At 40.8% G+C, this 19568-nt stretch overlaps 3 protein-coding genes across 3 annotated transcripts in view; 2 read left to right on the forward strand and 1 right to left on the reverse strand.

The window, feature by feature from the left end:
• LOC6648270 (serine-rich adhesin for platelets) overlaps positions 1 to 10225 on the forward strand; it is a 30844-nt gene extending 20619 nt beyond the window's left edge. Inside the window, exon 10 of the mRNA XM_047011149.1 lies at positions 6282 to 10225. Coding sequence (XP_046867105.1) covers positions 6282 to 10055 — 3774 coding nt within the window. The 3' untranslated portion in view covers positions 10056 to 10225. The remainder of the gene's footprint in view (positions 1 to 6281) is intronic.
• Positions 10226 to 14007: 3782 nt separating this feature from the next.
• On the forward strand, positions 14008 to 16911 carry LOC124460425 (uncharacterized protein DDB_G0271670-like; the record flags this gene model as incomplete). Its single annotated transcript, XM_047011150.1, has 3 exons — positions 14008 to 14440; positions 15718 to 16026; positions 16079 to 16911. Coding segments are annotated over 3 exons (1269 nt in total), but the record flags the coding sequence as incomplete, so codon positions are not given.
• Positions 16912 to 17206: 295 nt separating this feature from the next.
• Positions 17207 to 18744, reverse strand: LOC6648353 (vitellogenin-2). Its single transcript, XM_002071455.3, has 2 exons — positions 18483 to 18744; positions 17207 to 18414 (listed from the first exon to the last, which is right to left on the reverse strand). The coding sequence occupies exons 1-2, from the start codon at positions 18703 to 18705 to the stop codon at positions 17336 to 17338; spliced, it is 1302 nt and encodes a 433-aa protein (XP_002071491.1). The 5' UTR covers positions 18706 to 18744; the 3' UTR covers positions 17207 to 17335.
• Between the last annotated feature and the right edge of the window lie 824 nt (positions 18745 to 19568).

Here is a 19568-nt window from a genome sequence, read left to right on the forward strand (position 1 = left end):
TTAAATGAAATTACCGAACCAATTGAAAGCACTAGCATAACTAACCTAACATTATCCACAACCAATCAGACACCCACAACCACCTACACCCACATACCCACAACCACACCCACACCCACACCTACACCCACACCCACACCCACACCCACACCCACACCCAATATAGAAACCACCACAACCGCAATTGAATCCCAAACCTCGAGCATCGATTCATTAAATTTGACTGATGAAATTGAATTAACCACTCAATTGCCGGTCAGTTTATTGAATAATGCTAATCCCACTCCAATCCCGATCCTTAAAATAACAACAACAACGACAACAGGAACAACAACCACAGCGGACGAACTGGCAACAACAACAACAGCAACAGCAACAGCAACATCGACAACAAGCAACGACATTAATGACGTAAACAATGACCATATTGATAGCGATGAGGTAACACAATCCCCAAATCCAAATCAAACGAAATATTTAACAATCAGTCAGAGACGTAAAAATGCAGAAGCAGTCAACGATGCTAGTCCAAATAGTTTGAGCAGCAGCAATATTCCTAACGTAAATAGCTTTAGAACCACCTACTCGGGTAGAAGGCAACCACAAAAAACACAACAACAACAACAACAACAATCTGAACAAGAACCGAAACTAACAAAAACCAAAAGTAGAACCACAACAACACCAACCACAACAACAACCAATCCTGACCTTAACTTAAATGACGTGGGCAATAGGATATCTAGTCCAAGGCCCTTTGGTTATCCCCGAAGACGCACACGTCCCACAACAACAACAACAACAACCACCCCAACCTCAACCACCATACAACACAGCACTGATAACGATAATATTAACGAAGCAGTTGAGAATACAGTGAAAACGCGACTATCCCAGGTGGATAGGTCAAAGGTGAGTGCCAGTCATAGTCATGACACCACCCAAACCAATACAAATACAACCACCACCACCACCACCAACAACAAAAACAATCACGTAGACGTAGCTGGTAATGGTGGCAATAGTCTAAGGCATGAAGTAGTTAGCTCTAGTTTAAGCACAGATTCAAATCGTACCACCACCACCGATTGGCGCACTGTGCGACGTCCTTCCCGACGTCCTGCAGTGAACCCAAATACCTTGGACACTGAAAACAAAGACTCACGTAGGTATGCTGGCAAGCGTTTGGACACTGACGATGAGAACCCCGAGATTCAAGTGGATTCAAGTACTAAATACCGAAGCAGACGTCTAAATTCAGCCGAACAGGAAACGGAGGCAGCTAATGAAGCAAAAAACAAAACTGAAACTGCACCACTTTCTGCTGCTGGTCTTCAACAATCTTCTGATTCCACCAACGAGGATGAAAATATTGCTGCCGAGATAATTGATGATGAACCACCGGCCATTGAGAGGGGAAAAACTAAAGCTCCGTCGCAGCAAACTAGCGATGATAGCAACACGGCTACCGAGCAGGAAGATTCACCACTGGATACAACTCTAGTGCCAGATGTTTTGGAGAACTATACAACTACCACTACAACCACCACGGAAGAGCCATCATCAAGCAGTAGCACAGAAACACAGGAAAGTAGCACAGAATCAAAGGAAGGTGTCCAAGTAATCACAGAAGCTTCTTTGATCAACGAGGAGAACTCAGCACTCGGTGCCAGCACAGAAACAACTTCCACAGAGGGTCCTGCTAAAGCAACCACTGAAGCTACAACTCGCCGGTCATTCTTACGCAATAAATTTACCACAACTAGCACCGCCAGCTCAACATCTACGACAACTGAAGAGAACGTGGAGACCACCACCTCCACTCCATCGAGACGTCGGGTTATTGTACGTGGCAAATATCGGCCCAGTAAGGAAGGTGATCTGTCTTCCCTTTTAGCAGCCGATGCAAATAAGCGAGTGAATTCCAGAACCAGCACGAATAACGGCAACATCAGTTCCAGTAGCCTTAGTAGCTCCAGCAGCACTAGCACCACCACAACAACAACAACAACAACTCCAGTTCCCGCTGCTAGTGAAGATGATGATGCTGCTGATAAGGTCAAGAAAACGTTTGTAGGTAGTCAACGTGAGAATAAGAAACTTAACAGTCGCACTCCATTGAATGGACAGCATAATAGGACATCCACAAAGGTCGAGAGTCTAGGGAATGGCATAACACGCACCCGAACCACAAATGTAAGAACCATTGATGCTGGCCGCAAGGTTGTCAAGAAGATACACACGAAAATCGTGGAGGAGAAACCAGCAGAATATGAGTACGTCTATGATGAGGTTAGCCAACCAATAGCAAGTACCACCACACCACGTGCCATAACACGAAATCGTGGATCGGTCAAGTTCCAGAGTAATGATCTCTCCTCGCTTTTGGCCTTGGACTTTGCATCACGTGGATCACGTAACAAGCAGAGTGAAAATAAACCGACTGTGACCAAGACACGTAGGCGACTCCTAAAGCGGCCCAAGGAGACCATCGAGCGTGAAGAGGTGGAGGAATATGAATATGAGACGGACGATGAGGTGAATGGTGATAGTCTTCTGACAACAACAACAGCTAAAACCATTGAAAGACGTACCAGGCCCACAAGGATTGCTACCACTCCAACAACAAGAACTACAACCAGAGCAACGACTACTGAAACGAATCCCGAAGTGACTACCCGTCGCATTGTGCACACCTTCAAGCGACCTACTACAAGTACCACCACAACAACAACAACAACCACAACCACAGAGGAACCTTCAACCCTCTCAACATCATCATCATCAGCCATTGAAGAAGACACCACAGAAGATCAACTAGCTGCGGCCAAGCAGCGTTTCGTGAGTCGTCTGTCAGCCAGAAAAACCACCAGCACCAGCACGACAACTTCAACAACAACAGAGACACCACCATCAACCACTTTAGCTGATGATTTAAGTGAACTTAAACAAAAGTATATAAGCGCATTGAACCGTCTACAGACGAATAATGATGTCGAGGCAAACGAGAGCACTACCACCACGCCTTCATCGGAACAGGATGACCTATCGCTACCGATTTATCATCGACGAAAGTACTATCAGTATGTCAAGGATTCACCCATCACCTATATAGACAAGTCACCGGCACCACCCGACATTGAAAGTGTTACGGTCAATATACGCCAACAGATTCACGATGTCTTCAATGTTAGCGAGAATAGCGAGTCAACTGGCAGCAATTCAGTAGATAATCAAGAAGAAACTAGCAGCGAATTGGAGCAACGCTTAGCCATGGAGCAAGCGCGTGAAATTAATTCTGAACTCGGTCATTTTTTATTGAAAACCCCCGGGTCAATGTAGGTCACCTGGGGGAAAAATCGGGTATGTCAAATAGCGAAGAGAAGAACACACTGCAAGGTATACGTAAGGGAAAAACCTTCAAAACAACACTTCAGGAACCGTCTTCAACTGTCAACGAAACCTCCCGCATTGTACAGCTGTCTGTTTTAGGTGATGAACGGCAGGAAGAAGATGCGAGATCATTACGTACATATAGCAAATTGAATCGTACACGTTTAACCTTAGCCGCAAAAGTAGAGGTCGCTGAGGACGAGAATGAGTCGAGTACAAAGAGAATCTATAGTATACCTCAACGTATTCCAAATAGATCCACAGTCAGCATAAGTAGTACAACCGCCAGGCCAACCTCACGTCGTACTTATGCAGGAATCAATAGACAACGTCCGCAAGAAACCAAGGAAGAATCTCTAGACGACGAAGAGCTCCAGGAAATCAATGAGAACGCTGACGGCGAAGAGGACAAGGAAAATGTTTTAGCTACAACGACACCTTCTACCTTTAGACGAAGACCTTTTACACCCCGAGGTCAACTAGTGAAGGATGAGAGTGAAAAAGAGACGACTACCAAGTCAGCTCCTCGTCGTACTTATGCAGGAATCAGTAGGAAACCTGCGCTTGGCATACCCTCTAACACTAACACAGAAGACGATGAGAGCGCCGACGTTGAAAAAGACAAACAAAATGAGACGAAGACAACTGCTAAACCAGTTCCTCGTCGAACCTATATAGGACTTAATAGACAACGCCCACTAGAAACCGTCTCGAACACCACCACAGAGGAACCTCTTGAAGATGAAGAACTCCAGGCCATCAATGAGAACACTGAGGGTGAAGAAGACAAAGAAAATGATTTAGTAACAACGACACCGGCAGCTAATAAACCAAGGCCTTTTACTCGACGAGGTCAACTAGTTAAAGAAGAGAGCGAGACAGAGACGGCTACGAAGACAGCTCCTCGTCGTACTTATGCAGGAATCAATAGGAAACCTGCGCTAGGCATCGCCTCTAACAATACCACAGATGAGCCTATAGAAGACAAGGACCTCCAGGCAATTAACGACAGTGTCAACGGTGAAGAAGACAAACAAACGGAGACGACTAAGAGGACAACTGCTAAGCCAGCTCCTCGTCGTACCTATATAGGACTTAATAGGCAACGCCCGCTAGAAACAGCAACTGATACCACCACCACTGTTCAGACCTTGGAGAACGCAGAGCTGCAGGCAGTTAACGGCGAAGAGGACAAAGCAAGCATATTAGTTTCAACCACACCCTCCGCCAATAGACGAAGGCCGTTTACTTCCCGAAGTCAACTAGTTAAGGAAGAAAGCGAAAACACGAAGACAACAACTGTCAAACCAACGTCACGTCGTACCTATGCGGGAATTAATAGGAAACCCGCACTAGGTACCGCCACAGAAGAACCTCTGGAAGACGAAGAGCTCCAGGCTATCAATGAGAACACCGACGATGAAGAGGACAATGAAAATGTTTTGCTAACAACGACACCTTCAGCTTCCCGAAATCAACTAGTGGAGAATGAAGACGAGACCACGAAGACAACAACAACCGCTAAACCAACCTATGCAGAAGTTGATAGAAAACCCCCTCAAGAAGCCGTAGGCACCACGGAAGAAACTCTAGAAGATGAGGAGCTAGAAGCAATCAATGAAATCACCGATGATGATGAAAATACAGATGAGGAAAGTGTGATAGTTACAACCACACCATCCACCAGCACAGCAAAGCCATCACCAACTTCTCGACGTCAACTTACAATACGTCGCCGACTAAACACTTCATCAACAACAACGACAACAAGAACAACTATTCCTGATGGGCAAGAGGAGAATGAGAATTCGACAAGTACAAGTACAAATGCAAGTCCCACATCACGACGACAGCTTCTCATTCGTCGACGTACAACCACAGTAAAACCAAGCCCTGATAATGAGATAGAGATAACGACAACCACTGAGTCCGCATCACGTAGTCAACTGTTGACACGCGGACGTGGACGCTTTAATAGTTCAACGAACGCTGAGGTAACTACCCGACGTTCCTATGCAAACTTGAGTCGAACACGTAATCGCTTCACAGCAAGCCGCCCCACCACCACCCCCACTCCAGAAAGTGCCATTGAAAGTGACTTTGACGCTAAGCCAGATGCCGAGAACCGTGGTGCGGCCGCTGCTCGTGAAGGTTTGTTTGCAACAAATCGACATCGTGCCTTGCTAGATGATCGAGATAGAACCTCGATTCGCCGACGCACCACAGTGGCTCCAGTGAGATTAAATTCAAGTACTCGTCGTAATTTGGTAGCTTTGAATCGCAATTTGTACAAGAAAGTTGAAGAACAAGAAGAATACGATGAAGATGAAGAGAAGGAGGAGGAGCACGACCAGCAGAATGAGGAGGACGAGGAGCAGGATGAGCAGGAGGACGATCAAGAGCAAGAGAAACCCAGAATCCAAACAACATCTCGACTAAGCCAGCTGCTTGCCAGTAGACAGCAACAAAAACAAAGACAACTACACACACAGGTACAGAAACAGACTGAAGAGAATGACATTGACATTGAGAATGGAGAGGGAGATGGGGATGGGAATGGGAATGGGGATGATATTGAAGGGGAGGTGGATGAGGATGATGAACATTCTCAAAATAACACTAATACCAATACAAAAACCAATAATAATAATAACAATGGTCGTAGCAATGTAACTAATTTGAGCACAAATCGTAGTAATAGCACCGTAGCCAATTATTTAATCAATCGTTTCAAGTTTAACAACAGAAACAATCAAAACCAACAAAACAACAACACAAAAACTGTTAGTGATGAGGCAAATGAAGAGATTGATGATATTGAGAACGGTCGTGTCTCTAGTAGTTTAAATGATCTAGGTAATAACGTTAATTCTAAACGACGTTTTCAGAATCGTTATCAATTGAGCCGCACACCAACATCAGCAACCCCACCACCACCACCACCACCACCAACAACAACAGCAAGAACATCAAGCACACCCACACCAAGCCGTTTGCCCTTTGGCTCACGGAAACGTGTTCAGGTAACTGAAATAAACCATACCCAGTCAGATGATGATGAGAATGATGAAGTAGAAGCCGAGCAAGATGATGATGATGATGATGATTACGATAGTGACGAAAAGAGCACCACCGCAACCACCACCACTAAGACACCGACTGCGCCCACACCAAGACGTATACGTGTACTTAAATATCGCCGACCATTGCAGATAAATAATAGCAATAATATAACTAGTTTGAACAGCACCACCACTTTGAATAGCGCCACTAATATTAACCAAGACACTTCAACAACAACAACAACAACAAGCAACACCACAACCACCAACAATAACAACAACAACACCACTGTCATTTCACCCACAAAACGTTTCCGTAAAATTGTCCGTAAACTAAGACCCGTAGAGACAAGCTCTGAGAAGATTAACTCGAACGATGAGGAGAAATTAGGAGAAACCACTCTCAATAGCACAGCCACCACCACCACCACCACCACACGGAAGCCATTTGTGCCAAAGCGTAGTCGTTTCAATGCCGGACAAGATGAAGATTCAAATGATTTACTTAGCATACGTAATCGTCTCAAGGAACAGCAAGCCCGTGGTGAGCCGTTGGATGGTGTAATCAATAGCCGCCTTAATGGTCAGGCACGTGACGATTTAGCCGGAGATGCCGGCAATGCATCCGATTTGCAACGCTTGAGAAATAAAGTCAGGATTGAACAAGCCCGCGGTGATGGTGATGATGGTGTTATCAATGATAGACTAAAGAAACTCTTGAGTGAGAAATCTCAGAATGTCAATACAACAGTTGACGTGGCATCTCCGTCCTCTCCGGCGAAACGTCCTGTGTTCCGTCGCAAATTAGTGGCCAAGCGCCCGGTGAATTCGCCTGTGCAAGGCCAAAGCCTTACAACAAAGGCGCCGTCTTTGATCTTTAATAGTACACGACCCACACGCAAATTTGTGCGTCGAAAGAATGGCCGTTTCGATCCATTCAATTCGAGTGTAAAGAATACGGGTGAAGGTTTTGTGCGCAGTGATCCCAGAGGAGCACGTCTTCCGGGCACACAGCGTTTTAAGCAACAGCAAAGACCAAAGAACGGCGAAGGCGAAGAAGATGATGATGAAGAAGATGGTGACTATGACGAAGCCGAGCCAGAAGAAGAGCCACCTCAAGTGGTGGCAATAAAACGGCCATTTGCCTTGTCCAAACCGATTAAGTCGCAGCAATCGCAGTCAGAGATCAGTAAGTCGAAAGTAAAAGAAGAGAAGCAAGAAAGCGGGGAAGAAGATGACGACGACGACGACGATGACGAAGATGATGATGACGATGCGGATGGTAATGAAGTCGAAGAGACAACAGAGGCACATGCCAAACCCGCCTATAAGCCCAAAGATAATCGTATACCACCCGGCAGTCGGCCCAGCTATACACCAACTGGTCCCGGAACAACAGGCTCTGGCAATGTACCCTATAACCCACGCAATCGCCCATATAGTTCAAGTACCGGTTCTCGTTTCGGTACTAGTGGTAGTAGTAGCAGTAGCACTAGTAGTAGTAATGGTAGCAGTAGTACCAAACGTCCCCGTGTCATCAATCGTCCACCGGGAGTGGCTACACCAAACCTAACATTGCGCCCGGTGGCTAATGATTATGAGCGAACCACACCATTGACACCTCTCAAACCGGCACCATTTATACCGAGCAACACACGAAGCTATGAAAGAAAATACACGGGTCCATCGACCACAGAGACAAGCGAGACGGCCAATGAGAATTCGTTGATTGAAGACCTGAATATTGATGCGCTGAATGCACGAAATAAGAAAATCTTTAAGATCAATAGCAAGAAGCACACAACGCTCAAGCCCAAGGTGGTGGTCAGTCAAGGGCAGGACAATAGCCTCGAGCAGGGCTTTTTGACAACTACACCACAGTCAGCACCACAACCACCACAACCACCACCACCACGATCACCAAACACACCATCAACATCAACATCGACACAAGAACAACAATCCAACAACACTGAAAACACTGAACTCGATAGCGTTACCGAAACCGATACTGAATCCACTGACAATGCTAATGCATCTTCAATCCCACAGGATGATGGCTCATGGACGACGCCTCAGCCACCGCCAGCCACCACCTTGTTGCATGTCTTCACGCTGCTCGATAGCGATGGCGATGATTCGCAATTGAAGCCCACACGGCGACCATCTCTGGCCGCCAATCTGCCAACCAAAACCACCGAAGTGGAGCCCAAGCACAAGCTAATTGAGATCAATCGCATTGTCGAAATCAATTCAAAACAGGCCAAGGCTGCCCAACGCAAATCGAAGGCCAATCAGGACTTTGGCACATTGCGTGTGGAATCTCTGCCGCATGTCGAGCAGCTAGGTGAGATAAGTGTGGTAAAATATGTCCATTTGGTCGACGGCAGTGCTATACAAATAAACGATGGCCATAGTACTGTAGCGGATTATACGCCCACTGAACCGACAGTATATTATAGCTCCAGTTCAACACCGGTGCGTAATAGTCTGCCCCAGCAGGAGGAGGCCGATTTAGATGCCGATCGTAGTGGTAAATCATTATTGCCAGAGGTACTAATTGGGGCATTGGAGACTTCGACCATCTCATTGGAAGGTCTATTTGATTCGGCACGCAAGGGCAAACAGTTAAGTAGCAATCAAATACTAGGAGAGATTGAAACCACAAGCAGCAGCAGCGACACCGCCACCACCACCACCACCACCACCACCACCACAACAGATAGCGATAGCAGTAGCAGTAACAACTTTGAGACAACCACAACAGCAACAACAACAACGCCACTGGCCAACACTTATGTAAGACCAATTGTTCCCCTTTTACGTCCCGAATCAAATGAATCCTCACCTTTGGTAATTTCTATAGCCAATCTTGATAAGGTCATATTGAGTAAGGTACAAAAATCAGAGTCTGAATCTGAATTATCATCGTCCGCATCGTCGTCAGCAGCAGCAGCATCAACAACATCATCGGAGGTTGATAATACCACCATAATGCCCGATAATGATTCAAATTCAGCATTCTCTGTGCAACATGCGGCGGTTATACAAGCACCACAAGATAATTCTTTGGTGGATCAACATCAGACACTTGACAATGGCACAAATGAAAACAATATACTTAGAAATGATGATGTTGAAGCAACAACAATTGTTTATCAACCGACAACAATCAACATTAACACTAACAACAAACAGGAATCTCAATCAAATCAAATCACAACAGCAACAACAACAATAAACACTAACACTAACAGCAACATCAACACCAACAACATCAATACAAATGACCAACAATTGCTCTTAAATAGTGGCGCTATTAGTGGCAACCAACAACAACAACAACAACAACAACAACAACAACAACAACAACAACAACAACAAATATTAACAACAACAACTAGCAATAATAATGCCAGCAGCATTAGCGAAAAAATCAGTTATAGTACTGAGACACATGTGGTGCATCGCAAAAAGCCACGTCGTGGGCGTGGTGGTCGTCGTTTAAATCGGCGAAAGTCGTCGACAACAACAACAACAACAACAGCAACACCAGAAACACCCATACCCACAACAACAACAACCACTGAAACGCCATAAAGTTGTCAAAGCGTTAATTGTAGTTAATTATTTCTAGTCTTATACAGAAACAAAAAAAAGAAAGAAAAAAAAACACAAAAATTGATAAGCCTAATCAACTGCCATCCATGTAAATAATTGGCTGCGTTGCTTATTTTTGCAAAAACAAAACAAAAAAAAATTGCATTGATTTAATTCTTCTAAAAACAACAAAAAAATAATTTTTCACAATTTTCTAAAGCTATCGCTGCTTTTTACTTCGCTTGTAATTTATTTAAAAAAACAAAAATCAAAACCAATTGGTAAAAATTTCTACTCTTCAAGCTGCCATGAACCGCCAATACACACACACACACACACACACACACACACACACACACACAAACATACACACATTTACATATATACTCACACACACATGAACTTAAAGTCATATAAAATCAAAGACAAAAACAAACAAAAAATCAAAATTGGTTCAACAATTTATTTTTAACGACTTGACTTTGACTCTTTGGGTATATACTTACATACATACATATAATTTTTTTTTCAAAATTTTTGCTTTTCATTATGCGCAGTTTTCTTTGCTCTTTCCGTTCCCCCTTACATATACTTTCTTTTCCTCTTGTTTTTCTCCATCTATCTATTTTTATTTTCGAAATCTTAAATTAAGTTAATTGCAATTAGTTTTTAGTTGTAAAATATTTATGCACAAAAATAAATTAATAAAACAACAAAAAAAAAAAAAAAACAAAACGAAAAATTCAACAATAACTAAAGAAAACCAACGAAACAAATTATACATATATAAATATATATATATATATCCAGATAAATGTATGTACTTACATACATGAGATCTGAACAAACACTGTATCTATAACATCAGACACAAATACATACTTTTCAACACAAAAATAGTAACAAATTTTAAAAGTAAACATGGGAAATAATATATACGAATTTGAAATACTGTCAACGATTTTTGAAAATAGCCATCACAATTATTTCATTTTAGCTAGAACAATGTAAATATTAAACAAAGAACTCAATTCAGAACGAATTCACATAAATTTAGTTAATTTTTATATTTTCCTATCTCTAAAGGAAATATCATAGGGATAACCTTAAGGAATTTAGTTGAAAAATCTTTAATAGATTCCTTTTGCCTTCATGCTGAGAACAGATCCACACTAAATTCCTTTAGAAGTTTGGAATATAAGTATATAGTTTATATAACATTTCTGATTTACGTTTCGGGTTGATTGCTTTATTAGGGATTCCTCTAGGATTGTTTCATTTTTCGCACTTGTAAATAGTTGTTAAAAGGTCAGAATATCATCATTTGAATTAACATATTGGAAATTTTAAAGAAAAATATATCAACTGAAAAAAATCAAAGACAGAAATGTCAAACATTTTTGAATTCATGCAAGAAACCAAAAGGCAAACAACAAGTCACAATTACAAATATTTAAATGTCACTTTCAGAAGGCAAACAAGCAAGTTTAATCAATTTCGTAATTATTAAATCACGCTTCGGTTGAATAGAAAACACAGTGGCGGATTCTTGTGCCAAATTAGGCAAGTTTGCAAACATTTAATTTCTTTAAATTGAAGATCTAGATCCGCCTCTGAAAAAATGGTAACCAAACTATCTCAGACATCGTTAGTGTGAGAAATGTTAAAAGGTGAATACTTACTTTGTTTTTTGGCAAAACTTCAAGTACCTCAAGTTGTTTCTGACAACCCTTCAAAATAAAAACTTATAAACAAAACGAATTTATTATACCCCATTTCATGGGAATATAAAAACGCTTGCATATGAAATTGATGATAGCTTCGAGTTCTTTTCGGGATCGTTTTTCTTCGGCAGCATCCAAAAATTCTGTTCCCAATTAAATTTTGAATGATATTAAATGTTTTTTTATTTACATAAACAAATCTTTAATAATAATAAAAGGAATTAGACAGTAGCTAATCTATCTATATGAAGATACGATTCTTACAACGATACTTACAATTTGATTTATATTAAAATCTATAAAATCGATATATGTATCTTCGATATTAAAATTTTACCAGATTTAAATTTGATTACACTTAGAAGTCGTATCAGATTTAGTGTATAGTTTAGACTGTTGAAAGAGAGAGTATACAATAAGTCATTGAGAGGATAAATTCAACTTCATTGAATAGTTTATGCCAAACAACATACCGACTGCATTTAGCTCACTTTTTTGATTTGCTTTTTTTGCCTATCACTTAAATTTTTGTTGTCTCTTGCCTCTTGTCTCTGTATTTTTTTCATTTTTTTTTTTTGCGATAATTAAACTTGTTTAGTACCCGTTTTTGTTTTTTCACATATTGCAAATGCCACTTCAATGCCAACATGAAAAAATTCAAGTTACTTACAACGCCAAAGTTGTAAATTGCTCTTTACACAAAAATCTTTTGCAAACATTTACTAACATTCAGAGGGGGGATAAAAAACCTTTCATTTTATTCAAAAATATGTTGTTTGCCCTAGCAAGAAGCATAATCTCCTTTCAATATGCCCTTAAGGCCAGTTAAATGTTGAACTTGGATTTCTCTTGCGATGCCCTTGTTAAGTTTTTGTCTTCAGTCTTTTGATTAACAACTTTCACCAAGCTCAGACCACGACGATGGCGGATGATGATGGCGGCGACGCCCTGTACGCATCTCTTCAGCTCAAGCTTAAGCTTCACTTTTAGCCTCAACGACTTGAGTTACCAACAACCAATATTTGCTTGCACAATACATTTTGGTATTTTTTCTTATTTTTATTAAATTCCCCAACCAGTTTGTTGAGTCAACAAGGCGCGCGCATCTGCCAAAGTTGTAGAAGACGGAACAAGTGTTATGCAATCGGATTGGCATGTCGCTTGTAATCAGGCCAAAAGCCGTTGGCTTTAAGCCACAATTTCTATAAGCAAAACCCTGTTACCTTACCTTAACATTTGTATGACTCACATACACACACACACACACACACACACACAATTCTAGCCAAGTTCCAATGCCAATTTGATGCCAATTGATCAAATTCACATCATTGTGGGCGTTTGTTGTCTCTTTGCTTACCGTTCAATGTCAACAACATAACTTTCGGCTGAGTCTCGTGTCTGATGGTTGAAAACAAAATAGTATTCAAGTTTCTAAATTCGTTTTCATTGAATTCAAATTCAATTTCTATTAAATACTTTGCAAAATGTGGCAAGAAAAGATACCTGTTGACTATTTCTACAAATTTCAAGTCTATAAATAAATTTTACTCGTCTTAAGAATAAATATATTAGTTCACTTTGTATATATTTAAATAGGTTAATCTACTTATTTGAATCAATAGAATCTATTATCTGTGTATATATAGTCTTAAGTTAGACTGATTCTAGTTGATTTTTCATTTTCATTTTCCCCCATTTGCCCACTTCACCTACCCCCTTTCATTCTAGTATTTGCTGAAATAAAAATTAAAGCACACACACACACAAAAATATATGGAAATTTATTGGCATACAACACTTTAAAATTGTATTATTTTAGTATTAAGTATTAGTAGTTTTTGTAGTATTTAACAATTTATCTTCTTTTTTGTCCTTTTTTGCTCTACTAATGCTAATTTGATTTGTCTTTTTAATTTACGCAAAAGAAAAACAATTATTTATTATGTTATACAGCATATTGTTGACTGCAAAAAAAAAAACTGCACTGCAATGGAAATCACAGCACAACTACAAAGAATCAAAAAGAATCATTTTTAAACAAAAACCAAAGCAATGAAAAATCTTAAAGCACACGATAGGATGAAAACTAAATTTTGTCATCCACAAGCAAGTTAAACGAAAAACAACATGATAAATTATAATAATTTCATATTCAAAAATTTGTTGATGGAATTACTTAAAGATATTTTGGTTTGCCTTTCTTCATTTCATGTTACCCGTAACCGACAACCAACTGGCAGCTGCGTCAAACGACAACTGCCAATGTATCACGTCGTCCGGTCTTAAGCGTACGCAAGCGCATTATCAACACACCACACTCATCATCATCATCTTCATCATCATTATCATCATCATCATCATCAGCAGCAGCAGCAACATCGTCATCTTCTTTAACGCAAAATGCAGAATTCACTACAACGACCTCTAAATATAATCGACTACGCAGTAGGCTAGCAACAACAACAATAACACCAGCAGCAGCCAACAAGTTGAAATCGACTGGGGAGTCAGCAACATTGTTGCCAGCAACAAGCCATAGCAACAACAATGACATCATCTCGCAACACAAGTTTCAACCAGCTAGCTTTGCCTTGCGCCGTCAATTTCAAACGCGTCGACTTACCACTTTGGCGCCATCAACAATTGCTGATGACAGCGGTGAGTAAGAAAGACAATTGCCAATATGTAAGATTTTAAATCGTGCATAGATGTAATTGAAGGCAACCTGCCGACGATTTTGATTTATTTGATGTGTATAATTTATTCACCTTAATTTAAAGTTAAAGACCAAACAGGGGGAAAAATCACCATGAGGACTTCATAATGGATTTTAAACCAAAAACAAAATTCTTACTACCTTTATTACCATTATTGCTTAATGTGTCGAAATACCGAAAACATATACTTATCTTAGGATAGTTATATAATAATAATAAAAATTATTATAAACTGAAAAAACTCTATTTTGAAACTTTCTAACTCATATATATATCCTCACTTAGAATACATATTGTGGTCATATGAGCACCTAAATGAAAGGTTAATAGTGATGAAAATTAGAAATTTTGAAATCTTTTTTGGCGAGTAAAAATTGACCACACCTTCTCCTACATATAGATTCTGATCGAATGATTGGTTAAGAAAAAAAAAACTTGTTGACATGACCTGAGTTAGCTCGGCTAAAAACTGTAACCATCAGCAATTATCTTTTTGGCGCTTCTCTTTTTTATTTTTGATGACAGTCGCTGATTAGGTAAAACCAATAATTTACTATTTTTAGCAATAATTGCATTGTAAGCATGGCTTTTTTTGTTTTTGTTAAGTTGAATGAAAACAATAATTGTGCAACATGTACATTTGTATTAAATGTCAAAGACCCAATGCTTCGACTTGATTATGCAAAATGTATTATTAATACTATTCATTTTTTCTTACAATTCTGCTATGCCTTTTTGTTTAACTTTAAGGCTTTTAGATTTATTATTGAGAATACTTGGGGCAATTTTCAAATTTCATTGAAACGGAAACCAAAATCAAACAGTCTGGCCGTTTATGACAACAATCTGGCACAGCAAAGTTTCAGATACCCAAAAGCTCTTGTATTTCTGGCAGCACCACAACTCAAATTTAGAGGGCAACACTGAGATTCATAGCAGCTGACCGGCAAAATGAATTAAAAATTGACTTTAAATTAATTCAATATTCAAATTGAGAGATTTTATGTACATACTACTTGCAATGACAGCGAATTAAGAGAGCTTAAAAGTTAGCGATGAATAATGAAAAACTTTACTAGTATTAAAACATCCAGCTAACGATTGACTAACGACAAAATCGAAAACTGAATCAAAACCGTTACAAAAAGTATATTATAATATAAGATTTAAATCAAATCATTAACTATGCTTACTATATTATTTGCACTTAATTTGCAGCCACTGAAGTGCCACATACCCAAAATCCACTTTTCAAACGCCGACTGACCCTGACCTCCACAATATCAGCACCACGCACCACCACAGTCAGCGCCACCAGTGAAACCACCACGAATTTGTATGCTAACGACGATGATGATGATCAGATAGCAAAATCCAGTATACATACAAGTCGATTCAATCAAATATTATCCGAGCATGGACACTCTCGTGAGGACTTTGACCCGCCGTCGAGCAGTAGTAGCAGTCGTCCACCCACGCCTCCTACTAAGCAACCAACCGAAATTGGAGCATTGAGTCAGGGTTTACGTAAGTCCATTTACTATATAGACTTGAACCCAAAACTAAATTATATTTGCAGGTCGTCAGCTTATACCACGTCCACGTCGACCACACTCAACTACACAAACTCCAGCCACAACGGCTGCATCTAATTTGGACTACTCCTCACCGCCGTTATCTCGACGACAGCAGAGTCGTCGGCGTCCACATAAATACATTGAAGTCTATAGCCGACCGCCGAGTAAGCCAGAATTAGCCTCAGCCACTTTAAGTAGGCGACGAAGTGCTTCCGTAGATTCCGATTACTATGACAATGGGCAGCAACAGCTCACTCCTGGGCAACGACAACGTCAAAAGAACAGCCAACCTTCGAGTGATCCCAAAGTCATTGTCCATGGTCGTGGCGTCATTGAATGCCTGGCCCAGGGCAATTTTCCGCATCCTTTGAATTGTCGAAAATTTATTTCCTGTGCCAAATTTGAGGAAACGGGCGGCATCGTTGGCTGGGAGTATACCTGTCCGAAGGGTCTCACCTATGATGGCGTTGATGGTATGTGCACCCCATGGTCAACATCCTCTGGTGTTGAAGGGGGCTGTCGTGCATAGACTGAATACAAGATTCTCCATTTCTTTCATTTACAAATTCGAATTGATTTTCTTCTCATTGGTTTTTCATAATCAAAATACTACATACATAAGTAGCCGATGTATTTTTTGTATTTGTTGTATAAATTTGTTTCACATTGTTTGTAATACTCTTTTTTTCGCTCTCTAATATCATATTTAGTCTTATCAACCTAGTTGTAGCAATTTTTTATAAGCTAACTCAGTTTAGATTTAAATATGTATATCGAAATATGTAATATGGATCGTATAGACCATAAAAGTTAACATATGTATATGCATATTGTGTTTGCTTTTCATACTCGTATCAATAAAAAAATATACATATATATTATGTATTATAAAAAGAATAATAATTTGAAACTGTAAGAGCCATTGTTGATCAAATTTTACCAAAATAAGAAGTCTAGATGCTAAGGAATCACTGGAATTACGAATTGATAGATATCAATCCAAATTGATAGTCCATGATCAAGTCAACCTTTTGGAGAACCTTTTGCTAGATCTATGATAAGAAGGGTTAATTAAACTCTGATATGGAATGCTGAGTAATCATTCCACTGTAATTAAGAATTCTTGTTAATTTCACAAAATGCAAATATTTATTTGGACAAAAAACTTAGCTTAACCTAGGCATTCGTGTGTGTTGAGAAAGGAAAATGTTCGTTTTGATCGGGGTAATGTGGGGGGGAGGGAGGGTAATGCTGCTGCTTTACTGGCGCTGCTGTTGGGGCGACTGTCTCCAGGCCTCGTGCACGGCATGGAAGCCAATTTGGGGCTGGGCAGGAGTGTTGCGACCGAAGGGGCTCTTAGAGTTCACTTGGAGGATGTAATCGCCTTCGATGTCGTAGCTGGTGGCAATGCCCATGTAGGCACGCTTGCCATAGCCCTTGTTCTGTTTGTACTCCTTGTAGGAGCTGGCAGCAACGGCAGGGAAGTTACGCTCATTACCAGGACGAACAGATTCGGCAAAGTAGCGGGTGGCACGCAGGCTAGCCTCGACAACATTATCGGCACCGGGAACACCAACAGATGGGCCATTGGGATAGAAGTCAACATCGCCCAAACGCTCCTGAGTACCCATGCCATAGGCCGAGGTGTGGATGGCATCAACGAAGTCGGCATCACCGCGAGCCAAACCGCTCAACTTGTTCTCTGGCTTGCCGTACAGCTTGGCGGGGTCCAGACCGGTGATGCGGCGCAGCTTGTGTCCAGTTTGGCGGGTGAATTGACGACCAGCAACACCGGCAACATGGGCAGCAGCTCCTTGACCAATCAGATGGATCACCTCCTGGGGCACATTCACGGTATTGGTCAGTTCCACCAGACGGTTGCCGAGCATCTCACCGATGCGCTCCACATTCAATTTGGCGTATTGCTCAAAGTCCTCAATGGAATTGCCAAGGTTGATAACGATCAGATCGCCGGTCTTGGTGTCGTCCTTCTGTTGGTTTTGCTTGCGGCGGTTCTGGTTTTGCTGCTCCTCACTGCTGGTGCGGTCTTCGTTGCTCTCCTGCTGGTTGGGGTAGGGCTGGAGGTTGTAGCGCTGCTGATAGGCCTGGACGAGAGTGCGGGTGGTTTTCTTTTCATCGTTCCAGCTCTGGGGCAGACCCTCAATGTAGATGGTCACTTCATCGTCGCCAAAGTTCTCCTGACGCTTCACAGTCTGCACAAAGTTGTCCATGTTGAATTCAATCTTTTGTCCACGTTCGCCGACAATGTAACCCTTAATCTGGCTGGGCTCTGGGCTGTAGTCGGGCTTGAAGATGCGGTTAAACTGGGATAGATGGTCTGCAAAATCCAAATGGTAATATGTTTAAAATGATGGTTTACAATTGAATATATGTGGGGCTACTTACACAGCTTGTCCAGCAGATTGGCACCCTCTTCAGTGTTCATCTGCTGCAGACGGCGCAATGTCACCTCATTGAGGCTGGGCAACTCATCGATTTCGTTTTGGCTAACCCAGTTGCTGGGATTCTCGACATCGGTTAGCGAGTTGGAGCGACGACCCACACTGGGTGTGGCCAAAGTCGCTGCCACCAGGCAGGACATCACACAAAGGAGGCGCAGAGGATTCATCTTGTTGTTGCCGTATCACCAAACCAAGCTTAACTGCATGCCATTTTCTAATCGATCAGTTGCTTTTATACCCCTGAGACCCGACCAGCTGAGACCCAGAATACACGTGCCGGAAAGAAACTTACATAGCTCAGCACTTTTTACCCTTTTTGCTTTCATTGTGTGCACATATTTGATTTCGCTTTATCAGTGCTGATTGGATTGAATCTGATTTGCGTCTGTTCAGCGTCAGCAAAGCCCAATGCCCATCCGTTTGGTAACTTTGATGAGCTAGTTTTGTCTTCTTCCTTATGCAGCATTTTCTGTATGATAAATCAAAAATTATTTACATCATATTTCCCAAGAAGGTCACATGATAGCTTCATGATAAGCTATTGCACAATCAATATAATTTAATAAGAGCCAACACATATATAAACTATGAATGCCAAATCTCTTGAATTAAAAGAGAGCAAACAGTATATAAGTAGTATATCTGTCTATCATGGAATCGATGGTTTAACAAACATACTTACTTCCGCAGTTTTAATCAATTGAATTGCAAAAATCATATGCAAGAATTTGATAATTTTAATGTTCTTAGGTTTTACTTAACTTTAATATCAACGCTTTCCAAAATAATGCCTCTTTTCCCATTTGTCATTAAAGCTGGTCCCTTTTATGTAAAAATTACCTTTTGTTTTCAGAGGCGAAAGCCCCAAAAAAAAAGGTAGAACAATTCGAAAAAGTTTAAACCAAAAACAACACTTTTAGCGTTTTGATATAAATAAAGAGTAGACTTTGTTTTGGAATAAATCTTCATAATAATCATTAAAATATAATACAAAATATAAAATTATCAATTGGCATACTGTGCGTATACG

The sequence above is a fragment of the Drosophila willistoni genome (genome assembly GCF_018902025.1).
Source record: "Drosophila willistoni isolate 14030-0811.24 chromosome XL unlocalized genomic scaffold, UCI_dwil_1.1 Seg141, whole genome shotgun sequence".
NCBI classification, from domain to species: domain Eukaryota; kingdom Metazoa; phylum Arthropoda; class Insecta; order Diptera; family Drosophilidae; genus Drosophila; species Drosophila willistoni.

Bases quoted from the DNA above. Each gene is read 5' to 3' on its own strand.
- LOC6648353 (XM_002071455.3), bottom strand. From the start codon at position 18,705: ATGAATCCTCTGCGCCTCCTTTGTGTGATGTCCTGCCTGGTGGCAGCG. The intron at 18,415-18,482 runs GTAAGTAGCCCC...TGGATTTTGCAG, and splicing joins CAATCTGCTGGACAAGCTGT to ACCATCTATCCCAGTTTAAC.